Source organism: Brassica napus, chromosome C4 (genome assembly GCF_020379485.1).
Source record: "Brassica napus cultivar Da-Ae chromosome C4, Da-Ae, whole genome shotgun sequence".
In the NCBI taxonomy this organism is placed as follows: domain Eukaryota; kingdom Viridiplantae; phylum Streptophyta; class Magnoliopsida; order Brassicales; family Brassicaceae; genus Brassica; species Brassica napus.
In genome coordinates this window covers 48,113,342-48,136,518 of record NC_063447.1, presented here as the reverse complement: position 1 = coordinate 48,136,518, position 23,177 = coordinate 48,113,342, and the positions used below count along the sequence as shown (strand labels likewise).

At 36.9% G+C, this 23,177-nt stretch overlaps 3 protein-coding genes across 3 annotated transcripts; all 3 read left to right on the top strand.

Moving 5' to 3' along the window:
* The first annotated feature begins 343 nt into the window (after positions 1-343).
* On the top strand, positions 344-11,499 carry LOC106429397 (protein KINKY POLLEN). The gene is made up of 23 exons (XM_013870146.3): positions 344-793; positions 888-987; positions 1,091-1,375; positions 1,574-1,827; positions 1,975-2,191; positions 2,294-2,464; positions 2,579-2,656; positions 2,742-2,993; positions 3,075-5,132; positions 5,612-7,349; positions 7,418-7,509; positions 7,814-8,179; positions 8,434-8,552; positions 8,640-8,892; positions 8,962-9,186; positions 9,279-9,418; positions 9,688-9,760; positions 9,842-9,943; positions 10,012-10,113; positions 10,182-10,472; positions 10,547-10,714; positions 10,797-11,148; positions 11,242-11,499. The coding sequence occupies exons 1-23, from the start codon at positions 732-734 to the stop codon at positions 11,364-11,366; spliced, it is 7,623 nt and encodes a 2,540-aa protein (XP_013725600.2). The 5' UTR covers positions 344-731; the 3' UTR covers positions 11,367-11,499.
* Positions 11,500-12,182: 683 nt separating this feature from the next.
* Positions 12,183-12,873, top strand: LOC125586320 (vegetative cell wall protein gp1-like). The gene has a single exon (XM_048756318.1). It carries the CDS (start codon positions 12,289-12,291, stop codon positions 12,673-12,675), a length of 387 nt encoding a protein of 128 aa, XP_048612275.1. The 5' UTR covers positions 12,183-12,288; the 3' UTR covers positions 12,676-12,873.
* Positions 12,874-16,283: 3,410 nt separating this feature from the next.
* LOC106446433 (mitochondrial uncoupling protein 5) lies at positions 16,284-17,721 on the top strand. Its single transcript, XM_013888160.3, has one exon. The coding sequence runs from the start codon at positions 16,597-16,599 to the stop codon at positions 17,548-17,550; it is 954 nt and encodes a 317-aa protein (XP_013743614.2). The 5' UTR covers positions 16,284-16,596; the 3' UTR covers positions 17,551-17,721.
* The last annotated feature ends 5,456 nt before the right edge of the window (positions 17,722-23,177 follow it).

Below are 23,177 nucleotides of genomic sequence, written 5' to 3'. Positions count from 1 at the left end.
AAACAAAGAAACTAAACTTCATTTACAAATTATATTTTGTTATTTAAGGGCTAGTATAATAGAACATCTGCAAATTAATATTATATAAACTAATATTACGATAAATTAAAAAAAAAAGATAAATTCATATCTCCTTAGATTAACAGAATATTATAAAATCTTATTGTGATTTCAAATATAATTTACTTATAGACTATTTCCCGCCCGAGGGGGACGACGTTTAGAAAGTCGAGGAAAATTGAAAAAGTCAAGAGTCAACTCTGGGGACACTCCGACATCCTCGGTGACACGTCACACGTGTGAGTTTTGTAAGAAAGATCTAAAGAGGAGGAGTAAGACGTGCAGTGTCGTTGGATGGTTTTGTATTATTATTTTTGTGATTTTTGTTAACCTCAAATTTACGTTTTTTTTGTTTTTTTTGTTTCTCTTTCTCTCTTTCTATTGGAGATTCATCTTTCTCAGGGTGATGATGATCTCTGCTTTTGGATAGATTTTATAACAAGAAATCAGAATTTAATAGCAGCATTTATGTATGATCCTGTAACAGTCGAGAGAGAATTTCAATCGAGAGCTTTCAATGTTGGAATTTTTTTGAGATTAATATCAGATCTGTCGTTCTGACTTTGGAGAATTTGTGGTTGAGAATTCTGATCGATTTGTGGTCTTCAATGGTTAAACTTATAATATTTTAGGACCAAGACGAAGCTGAAAAAAGAAACAAGAGGAGAATCATGATGCTTACTTTGGTGACCGTGATCGTTGTGATCGTCGCCCTCGTTTGGGCTTTCTTCAAGTATGTTTGCTCGCCCTCGTTGGTTTCTCCTATCATTTTAGTTGAGTTTTTTTTTTTTTTGATCTTTTGGAAACTCATCAAACTCCTCTACTAGGTCACTCCCTTGGATACTGCGGAATTTCGCTGGAATAACTCTCGATTTTCAGTTTGATGGATGGAACTGCTTGAAAAATGTTGTATTGCATTTCAACAAGGTTTGTATTAATATTTTCCATTTTGTAACTCAAAAGTCAAGATCAGTTTGGTTTATTTATCTCTGGTTATAACTATACATGTTTTTTTTGGGGTTATGAACAGGGTTCTATTGAGTCTATATTTGTTGGTGAATTTAAAGCTAATCTAAGTCAATCTCTGGTTGAACTTTGTGCAACCGCTTTTATCCAAGACCCTAAAGTCATATTCTCTATATGTGACCTCAAAATCGTCACTAGACCACCCTCCAGCTCGAGTAAACGCCCTCGTAAATCCAAAACTCGCAAGTCTGGCTCTGGTGGTGGTGGTGGTGGTGGAAAAGGGAAGTTGATGCTACTCGCTAATATCGGTAGATTCTTTTCGGTTTCTATGACAAATATCACTGTTCAGGTAAACTGCTTCATGCTCTATATAATTCCATTTCATTCCATCTTGTTGAAATAGTAGTAGTGAAAGCATCATGAATGATAGTTACGCTACCAGCTCAAACTGTTTAGCTGTTGGAATATATACTAGAAGTAACATCATTGAGCCAACATACAATAGTTTTTTTTTTCTGTGCTTATATTTAATGTTAAATCATTGCAGACACCTAAAGCAAGAGCAGAGATCAAGGAGCTTGAGCTTGATTTATCCAAGGACAGAGGATCAGCAAGCTTTTTCATCAAACTATACCTCTTGCCGATATCTGTACAGATTGGTGAACCACATGTTGTTACTTCCACTCATTCAACTGACATGACCGGTGACATTCTCCTCGCTAAGCAAACATCAGAGGGCTCTTCTTCGCCTTCTATTCATTGTGAAAAAGTTTCCTTCTCCTGCGAATTTGGTCATACTAGGTACTTCCTACATTTAGCACAAGTACTAACATGTTTCTTTTACTGGGAAAGATAAAAGTTATTACACCCGAGCTTATATGGGAACTCCATGTATATATGTATATTTTTGATATTCATGTTGCCATTTTGTGGATCTTCTTGGAGCAGACACTCAAGTTCAAGTATAAAGAACGTCGAAGTAGATATATCTGATACTATTTTAAACCTCAATGAGATGATGTTGGCGAAAAAGAAATCCCCAACAAGTGCTACGTCCACTGGTGAATCGATTGGATCAAGTTCTAGTCACACAGCTTCAGAAAAACCTCCAAAGCAACCAGTGAATGTTTTGGTTGCAAAGCATGCTCCAAAACTCCCTGAGAAAGTGAGTAATTTTTCTTTTAAATTTGAGAGAGGTGTTAGTGCATTATAGTCAGTATTCATTTAGCTAAATTGCTTACCCATGCCTTTGAATTTATGTGGTTAGGTATCATTTGGTGTGTCAAAGCTTGATATCAGATTTGTGCATCAAGAACATGATTTTTCTATGGCGAATAGCATAACAGGGCTTCATTTGAAAAGTTCCAAATCTCAATCCAGTGAAAAGGGAAAGGAAGAACCATGTCTTGATGTTGTCATCGAACTCCAGAAGATGCATGTATGCAGAAATGACAAGTTTTCTTAATACCAAACCACTATAATTTTTTCGTTTTTTTTTTTTTCATATGTACCATCTTCTAATGCTGCCTTTTGAATTTCATATTCATTTCAGCTTATTAGAGAATCTGAAGTTTCTGTCTTGGAGATGTCAAAACTTGAAGTTTCCTCCAAGGTGTATTGTCCAGTGCAAGTGAGTCCTCTGAATTACATGCAATATTTGTATCTACTTTGCACATGTTGCATCTATATTCACCTGATCTTGGTGATGCTCTTAGGAATCTTCCCCTGTTAGAGCTGAGGTTGAAGTAAAGCTGGGAGGTATAATGTGCAACGTTATAATGGCGAGATTCGAGCCGTTGTTGCGTTTGCACTTCTCTAAGAAGAAAAAGATTGTACTCAAAGAGGAAAAACCTACCATTCCAAAACCAGAATCTAGTGGTTTTAAGCCTGTTGTGTGGAAGTGTGCCACTTCAATCCCTGATGTGAAGATTGTGCTGTATAATCTCGAAAGCTGTCCTATCTACCAAGTAAGCATTAGCATTAACAAGGTTTAGCAAGAGTCTCTCAATGTTCAAAACTTATTTTTAATTGCTTGTGTGTTCTTGCAGCTCTCCTCAGATTCATTACTGGTCACTGCTAGTAATATTAAGGGAACATGTGTGCAACTGGAGCTTAATGAACTGAGTTTATGCATGGTGGATGAACAAGGACGGTGTCTGAACGAAAGCCTCTTTGGTTTGGAGTCATCTTCAGGTTCATTAATCAACGTAAGAAAGGTCAAACTAGAAAGCGGCAAGAAAGAGGAAGCTGGTGGTTCTTTAGGTAAACAGACAATGGTGGCCAACGTGTCTGAAATCTCTCTCTTGTTTTCTTACAAGAGCTTTGAAACGCTTGTCGTAAACGCAATGTCGATTCAAGTTTTCGTCAGACGTTTAACCGGTGCTAGTAATAACAAAAACCCGCAACCACACAAGCCGAAGAAGCCATCATCAGGAAAGGGGACTCAACTCTTGAAACTCAACGTTGAACGTTTCTCTCTAAACTTCTCTGGAGACTCAAGCCTGGATAGCACAGTCATCGAAGATCCTAAACGTGTCAACTACGGATCACAAGGTGGAAGAGTTGTAATCAGCGTCTCAGCTGATGGAACGCCAAGAACCGCTACCGTTAGCTCTACTTTGTCCAAGGAACATGAGAAGCTAAAGTACTTGATATCATTTGAGCTACTCAAGTTCGGTTTTACACTAAACAAGGAGATTCAGTCTACACAGGTCGAACTTGAGAACGCAAAGTCAGTCTACCAGGAGTTCTTGGACGAGCCTCATCCAGTTTCGAGAGTGACACTTTGCGACATCCAAAACTCAAAGTTTGTGCGTCGTATTGGCGGTGTTAAAGAAGTTGCGATATGCTCTCTCTTCAGCGCTGCTAGTATTGTTGTTAGATGGGAGCCTGATTTGCATATATCAATGGTTGAGCTTGGTCTGCGTTTGAAGTCACTTGTCTCAACTCAGAAACTTAAGCAGCAAGGCAACAAAAGCCCTGAAGAGCCACCAACTACTACTACTACTACAACTTCTGTTGGTGATAAGCCAAAGAAGAAGGAAGCTATATTCGCTGTAGACATAGAGATGTTAAAGATATCTGCTGAGGCAGGGGATGGTGTTGAGGCTGAGGTGCAGATTCAGTCCATTTTCTCGGAGAATGTGCGGATCGGTGTGCTCTTGGAAGGGTTCATGCTTGGTTTCTGTGGATGTAGGATATTCAAAAGCAGTAGGGTGCAGATCTCACGCATACCTTCAAATGCTTCGGGAGCTCCATGGGATTGGGTGGTTCAAGGACTTGATATGCGTATATGCATGCCCTTCAGGCTTCAGCTCCGCGCTATCGATGATGCTGTTGAAGATATGATTAGGGCTTTGAAGCTTGTGACCAACGCTACAAACAAACTCATCTTTCCTGTTAAAAAGGAAAGCTCCACCCCATCAAATAAGAAACCTGGATCCAAGAAGTTTGGTCGTGTAAGATTCGGGATCAGGAAGTTAGGGTTTGAGATTGAGGAAGAGCCGCTTCAAGGCTGGCTTGATGAGCATTATCATCTTTTGAGGAAAGAGGCTTGTGAGTTAGCCGTGAGGTCCAAGTTTCTTGATGAGTTGATATCTAGTGGATCCTCCCACGTTTCTAAAGCCGAGGGAGAAGAGTCATCAGATGGTGCTAGTGAGAAGAAGATTTCTTTTGAGGGAGAAGAAGTAGACGTGCAAGATCCAGTGGCTATGAGTGCGTTGAAGGAAAAGCTGTATAAGCAGTCGTTTGAGTCGTATTACAAGTCTTGTCAAAGCTTGAAACCTGCAGAGGGTTCAGGTGCTTGTAAAGAAGGGTTTCAAGCTGGTTTTAAGATGAGCACTACTAGGAGATCTCTTCTTAGTGTTTCTGTTACTGATTTGGATTTAAGTTTAACTGCTATTAGTGGTGGTGATGATGGGATGATTGAAATGGTTAGGAATCTTGATCCTATATCTCAAGAAAAGGACATACCATTTTCAAGGCTTTATGGAAGCAATCTTGTGTTGAAAACTGGAACTCTTGTTGTTCAGATAAGAGATTACACTTTCCCACTTCTCTCCACAGCTTTGGGTAAATGTGAAGGCCGTCTTGTGTTGGCTCAGCAGGTAATAGATTAACTCTTCTCTCTCTCTTTAAAGTCCTTTTGTGTCAACTGTCTATATGTTTAAACTAAGTTTTGGTCGATAGAGAGGTTATTTCTAATACTCCTTTTGTTCCATGATGTTAGATTTTTTAGACTTTTTACACATTAAAAATTATTAGTGCATAGCAATAAATATCTTTATTTATGTGTAAAACTAACTTTTTATAATTTTAGACTAATAGTTTTAATCAAAACTTCTTGAATTTATCAATTTATTCTTTTTTAACTTATCAAATACATATTGAAAACCTAAAAAATCTATCTTTTTTTTTTTTCAAAACATTCATCTTTATGGAATGGAGGGAGCATATATACCATGTTTAGTTTACATGGGGAAATAAAATACTATGCCTCTGGTCTTAACCTCCTTTCCTTCTCTCTTAAAGACTTTGTGCCTTTTAGGTTCTTTACTCTTAATAACTTTGTTTTTTCTTTACATAGGCAACAGCTTTTCAGCCTCAAGTACTCCATGAGGTGTTCATAGGAAGATGGAGAAAGGTGCTGATGCTTCGTTCAGCTGGTGGAACTACACCTGGAATGAAAACATACTTGGACTTACCTCTACATTTTGAGAAAGGAGAGGTCTCTTTTGGAGTTGGATATGAACCAGTGCTTACTGATCTAAGCTATGCCTTCACCGTTGCTCTTCGTAGAGCTAATCTAAGTCTCAAGGGCCCTGGACTTATCCTGCCTCCCAAAAAGGAGAAGAGCTTACCATGGTGGGATGAAATGAGAAACTACGTCCATGGAAACACAACCTTGTCGTTTTCCAAGACAAAGTGGACTATTCTCGCTACTCCTGACCCTTATGAAAAGCATGACAAGCTTGAGATGACCTCTGCGGCCGTGGAGATCCAGCAATCAGACGGACGTGTGCACTTCTCTGCTGAGGAAATGAAAATTTACATGACCAGTTTCGAAAGTTTAGCTAGACGTTACCCTAACGCACCGCCTTGTCCAGCAAGCTACCCTTTCCTTGAGGCTCCACGGTTCAGTCTTGAAGTCAGGATGGACTGGGAATGCGAGTCTGGGAGTCCAATGAATCATTATCTTTATGCTTTACCTGTTGAAGGCAAGGCTCGTGAGTTTATCTATGATCCTTTTAGGTCTACTTCTCTCTCTTTACGCTTCGACTTCACCTTAAGACCTGAGAGACATAACCTGTCTGGCTCCGAGTTGAAGGCAAAGAAAGGTTCTATCCCCCCACCTACGTTGAACGTTGGTGCTCATGATATGGCGTGGCTGATTAGATTCTGGAACATGAACTATCTTCCACCTCTCAAGATCCGGACATTCTCTAGATGGCCACGTTTTGGAGTTCCGAGAATCCCTAGGTCAGGGAACTTGTCTATGGACAGAGTGATGACAGAGTTTATGCTCCGTGCAGATGTCTCACCTATCTGTATAAACCACAAGACACTCGATCCTGAAAACCCTGCAAGAGGCTTGACCTTTAACATGTCCAAGCTTAAATTTGAAATGTGCTTGAGCCGTGGCAACCAAGTTTTCACTTTTGATTGCGTGCGTCAGACTCTTGACCCTGTTTACCAAGGAATAGACCTACATGTACCTAAAGCCTTTATTAAAAAGGATCATGAGGCGGTTAAGATGACAAGGACAAGCTCACAGTCTGGATCAACTAAGAGTGGCAGTGATGGCCCGGAGAAGCATCCTGATGAAGGGTTTCTATTTTCGTCGGATTACTTCACTATAAGGAGGCAAGCTCCTAAGGCTGACCCTGAGAGAATGATGGTGTGGAAAGAGGAAGGGAAGATGTACCGTGAGAAGGTTGATGCTAAACCTACAAATGAGAAAGATAGTGAGAGTGATCAGGAGAACTCACATTCTGATCCAAGCGATGATGATGGGTTTAATGTGGTGATAGCTGACAACTGTCAGCGTATTTTTGTTTATGGTCTAAAACTGTTGTGGAACATAGAGAACAGAGATGCTGTTTTGGCTTTTGTTGGTGGTATGTCCAAAGCATTTCAACCTCCTAAGCCTTCTCCATCACGTCAGTATGCACAGAGAAAGCTACTCGAGGGCAATCAGAAGAGCTCTGAAGTAGAAGCTCCTCAAGATGAGAATCCCACTTCCCAAGCGAAGGAGCCTGTGGAAGTTGTTTCATCACCTTCAAAAGAACCAATCAAAACAGAGAACTTTGCTTCTTTCCCACTTGGTAAGTCTCAGTGACTCCTCTCAATATGTTTTGCAAGCAAATCTTATGCTTTATTTGTCTTGGTGCAGAAGCCACAAATGGTTCAGAGGAAGAAGGAACTCGGCATTTTATGGTGAATGTTATTGAGCCACAGTTCAATCTCCATTCTGAAGACGTTAATGTAAGTATATAGAGTTCAAACTTTAGTCTTAATAACATTACTTCCGCTATATGCCTTAAAAAATACATGTCAAACTTGTACATGCGTTATATTGTAAATTATTAGAGATCGGTAGGCGGTAGTTGGTGCTATATAGGAAATTAGTGCCTAGGCGCCGCCTAGAGAGATTTGAAAAAAAAAACGTTGAAGAAAAATCGTTTTGCTTATGACTGATTTGCCGCCAAAACCGATTTTTAACATTGATATTATCTAGTAAAGTATTACCACAACTAAGATGATTGTGCATGTTAACTACACTTATCAGGGTAGGTTTTTGCTGGCTGCTGCTAGTGGCCGTGTTCTGGCACGATCATTTCACTCGATTGTTCATGTTGGGTATGACATGATTGAGAAAGCGGTTCAAACTGAGAATGAACCTGATAAAACTCCAGAAAATGATGGCACTGACATGACTTGGACACGTCATGAAGTGTCCATGATGTTGGAGCATGTACAAGCTCATGTGGCACCTACAGATGTTGATCCAGGAGCTGGAGTGCAGTGGCTACCAAAGATTATAAGAAGCTCTCTAAAGGCAAAGCGTACTGGCGCATTGCTTGAAAGAGTCTTCATGCCGTGTGACATGTACTTTCAATACATTAGACACAAAGGTGTTAGTCCCGACCTAAAGGTAAAACCTCTACATTATATTTCTCCCTATGTTTCATAAAAAGTGTGTGTTTAGAAATTTTTTTTTTCTTAAAGAGTATGTTTTATATTTCAGTTGAAATAAAATACAGTTTTAACCTCATTGTTTTAATGTTTTAATTAGAAAAAAAAATATTTAATATATGAGTAGAAAGTACACTAGAGTTTTTAAATGATTTTTTAATATTCGTTGAAGCCACTTAAATGAGAGACTAATATAACCATCATATGCTACAGGTGAAGCCACTTAAAGAGCTTACTTTCAACTCACGTAACATTACAGCGTCGATGACATCACGTCAGTTTCAAGTTATGTTGGATGTTTTGTCCAATCTTTTGTTTGCAAGGTTACCAAAGTAAGTGTATAGGCTAAATTATTCACATCTCTTTTTGTGGTTGTAATGTATCCCCTCTGACTCTTATCTTATTACTATTACATTCAGGCCTCAGAATGATAGTTTGAAACTTTCTGGTGAAGAAGAAGATGAAGGTGAAGAGGAAATCGATGAGGTGGTTCCTGATGGAGTTGAGGAAGTAGAACTAGCGAAAGTCGAACTTGAACATAAAGAGAGGGATAAGATGTTGCTTCTTGATGATATAAGGAAGTTGACACGGAAGGAAAGTAACTCAAGAAACAAAAGTCTTGAAAAGGAAAGTGACGTTTTGTGGATGATCACTTGTGGGAGGCCAATACTGGTGAGGAAAAGAGTTCTGTAAAAGATATATTTTTATTTTTATGCATTGAACTAAGCATACCATATGTAGGTGGAGGAACTGAGAAAAGGGTATTTAGATGTGAGACAATCAAGGAAGGCAGCGTATACAGCACTGAGGGTAGCAGTGAAGAATGCAGCAGAGCTAAGGTTGCTGGAGAAGGATAAGAATAAAAGACCATCCTCTGCTATGCGCATTTCTCTGCAGATAAGCAAAGTTGTTTGGTCTATGGTTTTAGATGGCAAAACTTTCTCTGAGGTTGAAATACATAATATGGTAAGTCCATGATGTTCTACTTAGACTATCAAGTCTGTTTTTATTTCTATTTTTGGAGAGAAAGTCTCAAAGATGTTTCACATTGCTTGCAGATTTATGATTTTAACCGGGACTTGAGAGATATAGGGATTGCACAGTTCACAACAAGATACTTTGTGCTGAGGAACTGTTTGCCTAATGCCAAGTGTGATACTGTTCTTTCTGCATGGAACCCTCCTCCAGAATGGGGCGAGTGAGTTCCTTTTATTTTTTACACATCTTTAGGGACTTATAATAATCATAAAACCAGAGGCCATTAGCTCAACTGGAAAGTACCCTTGACCATTGTGTCAGAGGTCCCCAGTTCGAGTGACCGCTTGTTCGAAACTAATATTACATGATGTGGTTTCGTGTTTGGAGGGATTAAAGCCCGAACCACCTAGTATTTAAAAAAATAAATAGATAATCATAATGTGTTATGCTTGTAACTAAGAGATGCTCTTGCCACACTACTATACGCAGTAAAGTGATGCTACAGGTAGATGCAAGACAAGGAATCCCAAAAGACGGACAAGCTCCTTATGAACTTTTCAAGGCAAGTCCTTCTCTATCTTACAAGAGCCAAGAAGCTTAAGGTTATTGCAAAGACTGAAGTTATCTTGTGCTTGGTTGATAGGTCGAAATCTATCCTCTTAAAATCCATTTGACGGAAGCAATGTACACAATGATGTGGGAGTATATCTTCCCGGGAGAGGAGCAACATTCCCATAGAAGAGAGGTTTGTTTAGCTAATGGGATGCTTTGCAGTTATGACTCACTCACGCTTGTACTTTTGTATGCTCCCAGGAAGTCTGGAAGGTGTCAACAACGGCAGGATCAAGGAGAGTCAGGAAAGGTTCGTTTGCTCAAGAAGCAGCAGCGTTGCTCTCTACATCTGATCTAGGCCAGGTGAAGCTTTTCTCCCACTAGTACCATCTCTTTAAATATTAATGTGTATTTTCTTGAAATGTTTTCAGGGTTCAAAGAATCAAAAGTCAAGATCGATCCGTAGCTCAGGAGCAGAACTGAGAAGAACATCCTCTTTCGACAGAACATGGGAGGAAACTGTGGCTGAATCTGTAGCTAATGAGCTTGTTCTGCAGTCCATGGAGCATCAGGGTGAGTCATCAAAAAACAAGCTCAAGGATTCAAAAACTGCCAAGGCTGGCCGTTCGGTTCATGAAGAGAAGAAGACGGAGAAGTCCCTGGAAGACAAGAAACCGAGGCCACAGAAGATAATGCAGTTCAAAACCATCCAGATAAGTCAGGTATTGTCACTTGGGTAAAGATGCAAAAGGTACAAATAAAATTAAACATTAGGTAATATTTGGTTTTGAGCTAGGTGGAGTTGCTGATCACTTATGAGGGTTCAAGATTTGTTGTGAACGATATGAAGCTGTTGATGGACACATTCCATCGGGAAGAGTTCAGTGGAACGTGGAGGAGACTGTTCTCTCGAGTTAAGAAGCATATTATATGGGGAGTCCTCAAGTCAGTAACCGGAATGCAAGTAAGACCATTTTATACACCAACCAGCAATAAAAAAAAATGCATATGTGCTGATGTGTCACTGAGTCATTTTGATGATACAGATGAAGAAGTTCAAAGACAAGACACATGTTCCTAAAGAGGAGATTGGTTTGAAAGAAAAAGACGAGTCGGGGAGGTTAGATCAAGATTCAGGTGCATTGCCAAAGCGTCCTGGTGACAATGCAGGTGATGGGTTTGTCACATCTATTAGAGGTATTTTCAATACTCAGAGGAGAAAGGCTAAGAAGTTTGTGCTTAGAACAATGAGAGGAGAAGAAGAAGAGAGCTTCCCAGGGGAGTGGAGTGACAATGAAGCAGACTTCTCTCCTTTTGCAAGACAGTTGACTATTACTAAAGCTAAGAAACTCATCAGGCGTCACTCTAAGAAGTTCCAAAACCAAAACACTACTAAAGGTAATTTGGGTTTTTTTTATATGATAAAATATCTTTTTTTTTTAAGTTGCAAAACCAAATATAAGAGATAAAACTTTCTCTGTTCTGTTACAGGTTCCAAGAAGCTTCAGCTCTCGCCTACTTTGTCTCCTAAGGAAGAAGATCGATATGAAAGTGACTCTTCTAGTGGATCTTCTGCTTATGAAGAGTTCCTTGACCAAAATCAGATGTTAACATAGAATTCAAAATTTTGTTTATTTCCCACCAGAATTCAGATTTAAGTTTTTTTTCTTTAAATAAATTTGTAAAGAGTTGCAGATTATTTATCTCATCCATCACTATTACACTTAAAGATTTTGATTTCATCTACTATTCTAGTGTACTATTGTTGATAAGACTTGTTTATTACAGGTGAGACGTCAAGAAGAAAAAAGGTTTTCTCTTGGTAATCTTGTATGTATTGGTTAACATAAAGCAAGGATTTTGCACAAAATCATCCCACAAGGTTGTCAATTGCAGATGAGATTGAAGTTCATGAATCTTGATAAGGTGATGGGTCTGTTTAGATCCAAATACTGAAGACTAACTCTATAAAGGAAGACATGAGCACTCTTGCCAGTTAACTTCTTTAGTTAACACATCTATAAATATATGTTTTCTAATAATTTTAACCAATGTGTGACTTCTTTAATATTTAATCTAATTATCTAAATTAATAACCAGTGTAGAACACATTACCATCTAGATCTCACACACTTCGTTTGCAGACGTATATAATTTTTCATATGAAAATATGTTTTATAATATTATAATGGAAAAATATAATATGATAAATAAAATCAAGCAGGATTTTCTATCAGATTTTAAAAACACTTTCAACCTAACGTTGGTCAACAAAGATTAAGTGCTAATGTCATAGTGGCTTCTGGTTAAGAAGTCTTTCTTGTGGGACAAGTAAGTGTTAGTAAGTTTCACCAAAAACAATTTCTTCAAACCTCCCTCACCTACTTCTTATCAAACTTCAAACCCTAATTAACTCCTCTATAAATACGCACAAACTCATTCATACCCACTCCATCTTCACTCAATCAATCCCAAAAAAAAACACGAACCCCCTCCTCTCTCTCTCTCTAGTACAACAAAAACCAAAAATCCCAAAAAATGGTCTCCTGGTTATCATCCCTTGTCATTGCAGTGACATTCACAAGCTTATTCACCGGTCTATCTGCTCGTCGCCATCTTCTCCAATCAACACCAGCGACTCAGCCACCGGTTACAACAACGTTCCCACCTCTTCCTAAACCCACAATGCCACCACCAATGCCTTCTTCGCTTCCTCAGCCAACTCTTCCTCAACCAACAGCGCTTCCACCATTACCGAGCACACAAATACCTTCATTGCCTAACCCGACACAACCCATTAGTATCCCAAACTTTCCACAAATCAACATTCCTAATTTCCCATTTAACATTCCAAACAATTTCCCCTTTAATATTCCCACTAGCATTCCTACCATCCCTTTCTTCACTCCACCACCTTCCAAGTGAGAAGCTAAGCTCTTTAGCTTCTGCCACACAACACATTACCGTCTTTCTCTCACACACTTTGTTTGCACATGTTTGTAATGTTTCTTATTCTTTTGCTGTTGTTTGATGCATGTTCTCCTTCTTGTTGTTGTTGTCTGTTTCTGGCATGATGTAGTTGCTTTATTGTAATATGTATACATCTTATTATTGTTCTACTGATTCTTGCTTTCTTATTCTTCTTCTTGTGCTTGATCTCTATAACCAAAAAATAATGGACGAATTACCATCCATAAAGTACCCTGAAATCTTGACATAAATAAGTCATATTCCATGAGAAAAAGTGCGTGTTGCTTCTAAAAATTGTGTGAAATAGTAACTTGTTAGCAAAGTACAAAGGGAAATGACAATGTAACTTTGACACATTTTAATCAATCGTTTAATAGCATCATCTAATCTATCCATCTTCAAGGAAATCATCTTTACCAATAATATAGTTTCTCTTGGATGAAACAGGTTCAAGGAAGTCATCTCGTGTTTCATTTTATATGCATAGGCCCATAGATAAACCCAATACAAACGATGATATATAGGCCCACCAGAGCATCTCGAGACTACTTTCTTATTAAAAAGTGGGAAAGTTGAATGAGTCAACAGTCAACTCTCGGCCGCTCCTACATCCTCGGAGACACGTGTGAGTTTGTAATAAAGATTTTAATTAAAACGGCTTTTACTCGGCGGGAGAGGTGTACAAGTCATTAGCCAACTATTTAAGACTCTTTTTGGCCCAAATGTCCTCTTCGAGCCATTAACCATAATACTTCAACTCTGATTTATTTGTTTACTCGCTAATTATATTTTATTCCAGTATACATGTGACTTGTATTGGATAACTGTGACAACTAGTTATAAATGACCAGAAATTAAAAACAAATAGCATAGCTTTGAGTTTGTACAACTGATTTCTTAAGGGTTTCAACAAGGATTAGGACTTGTTAAGCAAAAATAAAACAAGGATTAGGACTTGGCAAGATGCATAATATATCGGTTTCAATCTGTTATCGTAATTTTACAAAACATAAACAATATGAAAAATGCAACGTCGTGACGTGTGGTCATGTTCAACTATATGCAAGTTTACAACGAACAGAAAACTATATTCAAGTTGCACCTTGCAACCTCTTCAACTCTATAGGTTAATTTGCAACTATCTTCGAGTTATTTTACATCACATGAGGTATTCTAGACCAGGACCCGATTAATCTTTCGGTAAAAATGGAATATTTTATTCATTTTGGATTTTCTAATAAACCTGAAATATGAAACTAGTGTTGACTAGTTAAATAGAAAAAGAAGAGTTTTTTTTTTTGCTTAGATAGAAATAGAAGAGTTATGAATAATATTTATCGACCTAGACATTAAACAATTATTTTTGGATCACTGGATAACTGATTCGAACGTTAACCACATATTAATAGATTAAAAAGATATATCGCTATCTATAAAGTTTATAAATAAATAAATTTTGAAGTATTTATTTTATAGAATATGATGGTTAACAATAATCATAAAGCTATTCAACATGCTACATCCAATTTTCATGAGATAGTATTAATGACTATCAATGGTGTAGTGAGTGAGAGGTAGGTAAGTCGGGTTTGGTTTGAAAACATTGACATATAGTAAAATCTGATAATTTCGAATATTAATTTGCATGTGTTCTGTATATAAGATTAAATATTTTAGCCTAAAAAAAAAGACATGATTAAATAAAGAAACGTGGAATTTATCTTCATGAGATGCATTAAGAGCCATCGATGGCCTAGTGAGAGGTAGGTAAGTCTCTGAGGCTGTAAGAAGATTCTTTGATTTTAAACAAATCTTTTTATCACGTTGGAATTGGATGGCTCTTAGATCTCTAACACTCAAACTTTACCGTATGGTTTCTGATACCATATTCGATATGTATTTTGATTTTCTCAAAATTAATCGAACAATGCATGCCGCCGAAAAATAAACAATTAATAGATATACTTCACATTTTATAATGTTTTTTTTTACTTTAGAAAATAGCTTTTATATTTAATGACAAAACAATACCTTAAAAACCTTAACCAAAACCAAATTTAAACCATGGTATGTACTATGTAGCCCTGGGAAAATCATCGCATTCCATTGGTAGGTAACATGGATATAAATTTATGAAATGAATTTAAAACAGTTGGTGAGGAAAAGAATCTCTTCTTGGAGAATCTCTAACAAAAAGGAAGCATCCCATGTGATGAAGTGAATGTGGGGTAATTCATTTGGGGGGAAAATAGCCATTGAATTTTGTAACCAGTGAATGAATTACACTACCAACCCGGTACGATATAGTGAAAACGATGGCAAAGCAAATAACTTTTTCTTTGTGTTGTCAAGATTGATTTAAAATAAAATAAAATTTCTTCAGATATATAGCTGTATATTTTTGTAACTAAAGATATATAGCTGTATCTGTGACTAAACAGTGTAAAACATGTCTCATGCATTGTACTAGAATGTTATTGGATTCAACAATTTTAATGATATTAGTCAATTACTATTTAAATTTGTTAAAAAGGTAATTATTTTTACATGAAAACTGTAAGAAGAATATTTTAAAATAAATATACTAGGGGTCCGACTGGTGACCATCCGGGAAACAAGAGGAACGAATAAAAAAGGAATGTACGGGAATAAAATACCAGGAATGAAAAAGAATGATTGTTCCTTATCAAATTTGACAAGGAATAATTTTGTTCTTTAATTCTCTACAAAAAAGGGAATGAAAGGGAATGAGAGAAAATTATTATTTCTTGTGAATGGTAATTTTTTTTAGGAACGTTAGGGAATGTATTATTCCTCGTCGTTCCCTGGTCACCATTCATACCCTAGGAGTTAGTGGGAATTGGAATTGTATAGTTTAAGGAACTATTAAATTTTATTGTTACTAGTTTATATATTCCGTTTTTAACTTAATTCTGATTAGTTCGTAAATTTTGGCATCCTTTTAAAATCCATGATTATCAATCTGATGACTTTTAAATTTCATTTAAAATTTAATGTTAGTCCGAAATTTTAATTTTTAATAATACTATATTTTATGAAATGATGTTAATAATCTAAATCATTATAAAATAGATTTTTAATTGATCTTAGAAATAAACAAAACTCTCTAAAAGATAACAAAACTATATACAAATAACTCTAGGCAAATTTAACAAATCTTAACTTTTTCAACTAATTCTATCGAAATTCAAGTTTTCCCTCTAACTCTTCTGTTTGTGTGAACATAACTACATAAGTTACCAATTTAGCGATTACCACCACTTTTTTTTAACAAATGGACTTCACTAATTTGTTCTAAAGTCTTACTTTTCATTTTCGTAGCGTGAGATGAGTTAATCAAGTCCGTTGAATAATAAAAGTACGTATTGAATTGAGCTTCCATTTCTTTGTAAAAAAAGAAAGAATATTTCAAAAATTGAATATATAGGAAAGTCTCAAGATACTACCAAATTAAAAAGGAAAACGTGTATTTATTTATTTTTTATTTTACTCTACGCAAAATAGTAAACAAGTCTCCGCGCTTCCTTTTCTTCCCTTATTTAAACATTTGTATCCTCTCTCCAACCTCACAACAATCAATCAATCAATCTCTCACCATTTCTCTTTCTCTCTCTCTCTAAAAAAACTTTTTGTCTGAACGGCATATGTCTCAGAGACCTCAAGTTCCTCATTCTTCTTCTATAGCTTTCGGTCTCCATTCTCATCTCCTAATCTCCAGTGAGATCAGCTCCAATTCCAACTGGTCTCTCTAAGAAAAAAATAATCAAACCTTTTCAAAATTTTCTCTCGGATTTTCTCGGAATAAAAATCTAACCTTTCTGACTTTTTTGATTTTCGATTTGATAAAAACAAGAAATGGGTCTTAAGGGTTTCGCTGAAGGAGGCATCGCATCGATCGTAGCGGGTTGTTCGACCCACCCGCTTGATCTCATCAAGGTCCGAATGCAACTCCAAGGCGAATCAGCTCCCGTTCAGACAAATCTCCGACCAGCGCTTGCTTTCCAGACCTCCTCCTCCTCCGCCGTCCACGCGCCTCCACCTCCTCCGCGCGTGGGTATAATCGGCATCGGATCTCGTATCATCCGACAAGAAGGCACGCGCGCTCTGTTCTCCGGCGTCTCAGCCACCGTTCTCCGTCAGACTCTCTACTCGACGACTCGCATGGGTCTATACGACATCTTGAAGACCAAATGGACCGACCCAGAAACAAAGTCGATTCCTTTAACCCGCAAACTAGCCGCCGGATTCATCGCCGGAGGGATCGGAGCCGCCGTCGGAAACCCGGCGGATGTCGCGATGGTGCGCATGCAAGCCGACGGTCGTCTCCCGTTGGTCGATCGGAGAAACTACAAGAGCGTTTTGGACGCGATCGCGCAAATGGTTCGCGGCGAAGGGGTCACGTCTCTGTGGAGAGGATCGTCGATGACGATCAACAGGGCGATGCTCGTGACGGCGTCGCAGCTGGCTACTTACGACTCGGTGAAAGAGACGATTTTGGAGAAAGGGTTGATGAGGGACGGGCTCGGGACTCACGTGACCTCGAGTTTCGCGGCGGGGTTTGTGGCGTCGGTCGCGTCGAATCCTGTGGATGTGATTAAGACGAGGGTGATGAATATGAAGGTGGTTGCGGGGACTGCGCCGCCGTATAAAGGGGCGGTTGATTGCGCGTTGAAGACGGTGAGAGCGGAAGGGATCATGGCCTTGTATAAAGGGTTTTGGCCGACGGTGTCGAGACAAGCACCGTTCACGGTGATTTTGTTTGTGACACTTGAACAAGTTAAAAAGGTGTTGAAGGACTTTGACTTTTGAGGAAGATATGATGATGCTGGCGATAATTTGGCTTATACAAAATAAGTTTTAATTTTCTTTTGATTAATCGAATAGTTTAAGTTTAAAGGTTTTTCATTATATCGATCGAGTAGTTCTGTGGAATGAAAATTTGAGATCAATGAGAAGAAATAAACAGTTCAATTGATTCGATTTGAAGGGGGAGGTGTTATCTCAGTCAATAAGTATTTGGTAGATCCATTTGTGTTACTTTTGAACTATGTAATATTCTTTCAAAAAAACTTGTACTTATCAAACAAAATATCTTTATGAAGATTGATGTGGCTATTTAATGGAACATCTTTAAGCTTATCTGCAAATCAAACTGTCAATGACTTGTTCAACTTCATATATATAGATTTGGTCAATTGATATTTTATGAGATCTGACTTGCTTTTCGATCTCTTCTTATATTGTTTCTTACTGAGTTATAGTATTATCATCTTGTATTTTACGCGGTAAACCATATTGCTCGTTTTACTTTTCTATCTTGTTTCACATACTCCTCTAATAGAATTTGAGACCTTTCTTAAATTTAAATAATATATGATTTTATTAAAAATAAAAAAGATGACAGCATCAATGATTTATTTAAATACTTTCGATGAGTTAGAAGTGTTCAAATAATTTATGAAGAACTGTTCCTAATTATTCCATTGTATCAGAGTCTAGATCAAATTATTGATCTCAAATCAAAGCTATGGACAATGAAATCTTCAAAAACGTGAACATATAACGTAAGCCCAAAAGTATATAATAAAACAAAACGAAATTCGGTGGAATCATCCACGTGTTTTATGATGCTTTAGTTTTACACATGCGTCAAGGTGATAGTAGTAGGATGTCGACGCCCTATTTATTTCTAAAGCATCAAAGTAAAAGCAATCAAGCTTTAAATTTTTTTTTTGAAACCACAGCTCTAGAAATAACCTACAGCTGTACAAGTGCTCTGCAGAGCCAAATATTCAAAGCAATTTTTTAGTGCTTTCATAAAATTCTACAACAACAAAATTTAAAGCCACAGCAAAAAATCTATAGATTTTTTTCTAAGAAAATTTTTTAAAGTTACGGTCATCGCCAATCGGATCCTCAAATCTATTCAACAGGATCATTTAAATCGTTTATACGAGAAAACACACATTCACGAATCGTAAAACTAACTATCTTTTGAGTCATCAGAATCTGATACCATCATAATTCGTTGCGTTTGTATGGATTGCTGACTTGCTGTCTTGTTACGGGCAAATAGATTATTTTAAAAATGATATGTTTAGTTTCGCTTTCTTTACCTGTCCTGTGGAGTAATGTTTGATTGTTAGAACGAAAAACATTGGGTGACAATACAGAAATTAAATGCTGGAACAAACAAAAGAGAAATACCTTCAAAATATCCGTAACATTCCGTGGATATATGGAAAAATTTTAAATGATAGATTTTGCTATATATGTCACTAAAGTTGATTTACATTTTCCGTCACACATCCATTTAAAACTCTATGGTTAAACATGTTTTGGCTAGAATAGTGAAAATGGTACTTATCGGCGATCCGCGACACCGTACGAATTAGGCTAAAGCACGGGAAAAGATATGTAGGATCAGTAAACAAGACTTTCGAGTTTTGAAAAATTAACTCAACGCCCGGTAGAAGGGATGGGCCCACGGGCCGAATGAACGGACGTGAGAACTCGTTAGCCATGGACAGGTGAGACGTTATAATATCATTAAATATATTTTTATTGAAAATCAAAATAATAAAATTCTTAAAATAACTTTACAATTAAAAATAAATATTTTAATTTTATAGTTAGATTTTATTTTAATAACTAGGGGGTGTCTGCGCTTCGTGCAGAATATTGTTTTATTGTTATTAAATATGGATTTTGGATGATGTGATTATGTGGTCGGTATTTATTTGTAAAGATCATTATTTGATATTATGTTATGTGGTAGTAGGTAATAAGTTAATATATTAAGTGTTTTTTTTAATAATGTGTTGTTGTATGTATAATAATACTTGTTAGTGGTGAAGTGAGTTTCTGATGTAAAATATATTGAATTTCAATAACTTTGTCTTTAGGCATTTGTTGATTCTAAGATTAACGGCATCAAAATTGTATTTTAATTTTTTACATTTTTGAACATTACTCTTTTTAGATGTTTTTTGCACTCTCCCCCATATTTTGACCATGAGCCATCACCATCTATGTATTTCGTTTACCTATTCGGTGTGCAGTGCTTCTAATCATCATTGTGAAAAGAATCACCTCTGTGCTCTTGTTTTTCCTCACCTTCTTTTTCTGTGAGATTATCTGGTATTTGTTATAGATCAGACATATTAGTTCCATGTTGTGCGGTTGTTTCTTACGGCTTTGTATTTTATTTCGGTCAATATTGGTCATCTTTTTCCTTAGGTTTTGGCTAAGGTTAGAAATTACATCTCCTTGAGTTGGATCAGAGTTTAGTTGTCATTGATGTTGTATTCCTCGTCGTTGGTTTGCCGCCAATAGTCTCTGCTCGTCTTGGTTTTTAAGATCTGAGTTTTGGTGATCTGACTTCTATGCTCTTTTTTATAGCTCGAGGATGGCTCCACGGTTTGTTGATTTCATTTTGTCTCTTTTTTATCTCTTTGTTCTCTCATCTCGATGCACCTTTCATTGATGATCACGTCTCTTGTGGCTCTCCCTTTCGCCATATTTGATAATCCATGTTTGGATAGTGTTTTTATATGTGTATGCTTTGTGCGCCTGGAAGATTGTCTATGGTCTCAAGCTTAAGCTTTGGTTTCTTAGTGGTTGGCTTTCATTTTCCCTCACTCAGGTTGTTTATCTTCTTCTCATGTATCCTTTGGTGTAGGTGTGCGGAGTTAATCTTTTGAAGCTTTGGTATTTTTTATTCAGAGTTTTGTGGTTCTTTGCTGGCATGAGCGCCTTGTATGTGATTATCTAGTTTGTAAAGTGTTTTTTTTTATCTCTTAACTGGTAGTTGTGCTTATGGTGCTTTAGACATGCGTCTTTTTGTTTCGTGGTGACTTTATTATTTCGATGATTATTCTTTCTCTAACCCGTTTTTTTGGTTTTTTGCAACTGATGTTTGATCGCGACCCTTTGTGTTCTGGATATTGCTTTGTCTCATATTTTATCTTTTTAACTTTTTTCTGATATCTCTTTGTTCTAGCCAAAACATTATATGGTAAGATGAGATAGATTAGTTTTCTTTGTTGATCTTTTTTCACCACTAAACCTTTATTGAGTTAATGTTACTATGATATTTTGTTTTTTCTCTGTGATTGTTGAAGTTTTATGTTTACATTATGTATTGCACTCTAATTTTTTCTTATTAGTTTGGTCGTTTTATATTTTTAATAGTTAAATAAATATATAATTTGTAAATTAAATAATAGAAAATGGTAAAAATAATAAAATAACAAAAAATTATGTTAATTTTAGTTGTGAATAAATTAAATATGTAAAATATATTTTTATATTTTTATTTAGTTTTTTATTCATCTTGAATTTCAGTGAACAATAAAATAGATTATTAAACTTCATACGATAATAGTTAGTGCGAAAATAGTTAGATAATGCACGTGTCAAAAAATTCTCTCGCCACAAGGGAAAAAAAACCATTTTGCTGTTATGAACCAGATTGTGGATGGCTCATAACCAAGAGATTATGATTTGTAATCTTTCCATTTATCTATGACGGTGTAATCTTCTATATAAGGAACCTCTATGTTATGAATAAAGATAGACTTTTCCATTACTTTTATAACATGTTATCCGCACGAAACTCTAAATCCCTAAGCTAATACCCAAATCAAAAAATCCTAAAACCCTAACCCTAGCCGGCGATCCGACGAACCCTAAACCCCGATCGCGTCTCTTGTTCCCGCATATGTTCCAGCTCGCGTCCCCGATCAGCTTCAGCCCAAGGCGTTCCTGATCCTAGCTCAGACGTTCGCGACCCGAGAGCAGCTCCAGCACGCGACCTCTTCCTCGTTCGTGACAGCATCAGATAGCTCGCGTCCGACGATCAAGGAGTTCCCGATCAAGCAACAGAGGACGTCCGCGACCCGATAGAAGCGACTCGATCCATTCCAGCTCGCGTCCCGTTCGTGTCCAGCTCGCGGCTCAACTCCTTTAGTGGTCTGATTCAACAATCTCTTTCTCCCATTAATTTACAACACGTTATCAGCACGATTGAATGATTTGAGGTTTAATATTGCATATTAGAATCTGTTACAATATAAACCCTAATTCAAATTGATAAACCCTAAAACAGAATCCGTGTATTGCATAATCTGAATTGAATGTTTTGAGGTTTCATATTATACTAGGTTGATAGTTTCATGATATAATCAATTGTTCTGAGGTTTAAGATTATTTGCTAGAAGCTGATTGATTGATAAAACCCTAATTTCGAATTGAAACCCTAAACCCTAATTTGCGTATTCCTCAAATCAGATTGCTTGATTCCATCTTGCTAATATCAGCCTTGAAACTGATTAAAAAAAATTGATAGAATCAGCCTTGAAACTGATTGTTTTGGTTTTTCATGATTGAAACCCTATTTTTGGATCGAAACCCTAAATTGTGTAATGCTTGAATCCGTTTGATTATTTTTGATTATTGATCCAATTGCTAGTCTTGATAAAACCTAATTGAATCTGATTGTTAGTCTTGCTAAATCTCATACCTGAAAATGATTGATTAATTGCTAAATCATGATTGAATGTTTTAATATTACCCTTGCACATATAGAATCTGATTGCTAAAATTGAGTGCATCATATCTCCTTGGCCGTGTGGCCAGTTTGCATCATATATCATCTTGACCAACATGTTTATGTTATATGCATGATCTGATTATTATCACCTTTGTATGATCTGATTGTTTTAAATTGAGGTTCCATAATTCTACTCCTGCACATATAGAATCAGTATGCTAGGTTTGCATTATAACCATATGGCCACATGAAAACATATAGAAATTGCTTGTTTGGTCGATACCCTTGCTTGATAAATCTGTGTGGCCTTATTGCATTATATCACATTTGGTCGTGTGGCTTGTTTGCTTATTAGAAATGTATTGAATTGATAGCATGTCTTGTTTATGACCGTATTTTAAATATTTTATGAGATCTAAAATTGATTGATATATGATTTGAGATGTCGAAAATCAACTTGGATTTTGCTGCCCTAAATCTCTCTGGAGATAATTATTTGAAATGAGCACTGGATACTGAGTTTATCCTAAAGTCAAAGGACTTGGTGAATGAATCACAAAAGGCGATAATGCCAAATGAGAAAGATTGATACATGGCAATATTAATTATTAGCCATCATCTTATTAAGAGTCTCAAAGATTAGTATCTGACTATAGAGAATCCTCTAGACCTTTGGACAGAGTTAAAAAAAATCGAGATATGATCACCAAAGAACGATGTTATTACCAAAGGCCCTATTTGATTGGAGGAATCCCAGAATCCAGGACTATAAGTCCGTAGATGAGTCTATTGCTAGCTGGGCAAAATAATGGATTACTGATGAGAAACAGTGAATTGAGATCTCCTGGATTAACCCCATTACCTGATACCAATAAGGCCGCAG

Excerpts from the sequence above, each read along its gene's own strand:
- LOC106429397 (XM_013870146.3), top strand. The coding sequence starts at position 732 with ATGATGCTTACTTTGGTGACCGTGATCGTTGTGATCGTCGCCCTCGTT. Across the intron at positions 794-887 it reads CTCGTTTGGGCTTTCTTCAA|GTCACTCCCTTGGATACTGC; the intron begins GTATGTTTGCTC and ends CTCCTCTACTAG. Across the intron at positions 1,376-1,573 it reads TGACAAATATCACTGTTCAG|ACACCTAAAGCAAGAGCAGA; the intron begins GTAAACTGCTTC and ends AAATCATTGCAG.
- LOC125586320 (XM_048756318.1), top strand. The coding sequence starts at position 12,289 with ATGGTCTCCTGGTTATCATCCCTTGTCATTGCAGTGACATTCACAAGC.
- LOC106446433 (XM_013888160.3), top strand. The coding sequence starts at position 16,597 with ATGGGTCTTAAGGGTTTCGCTGAAGGAGGCATCGCATCGATCGTAGCG.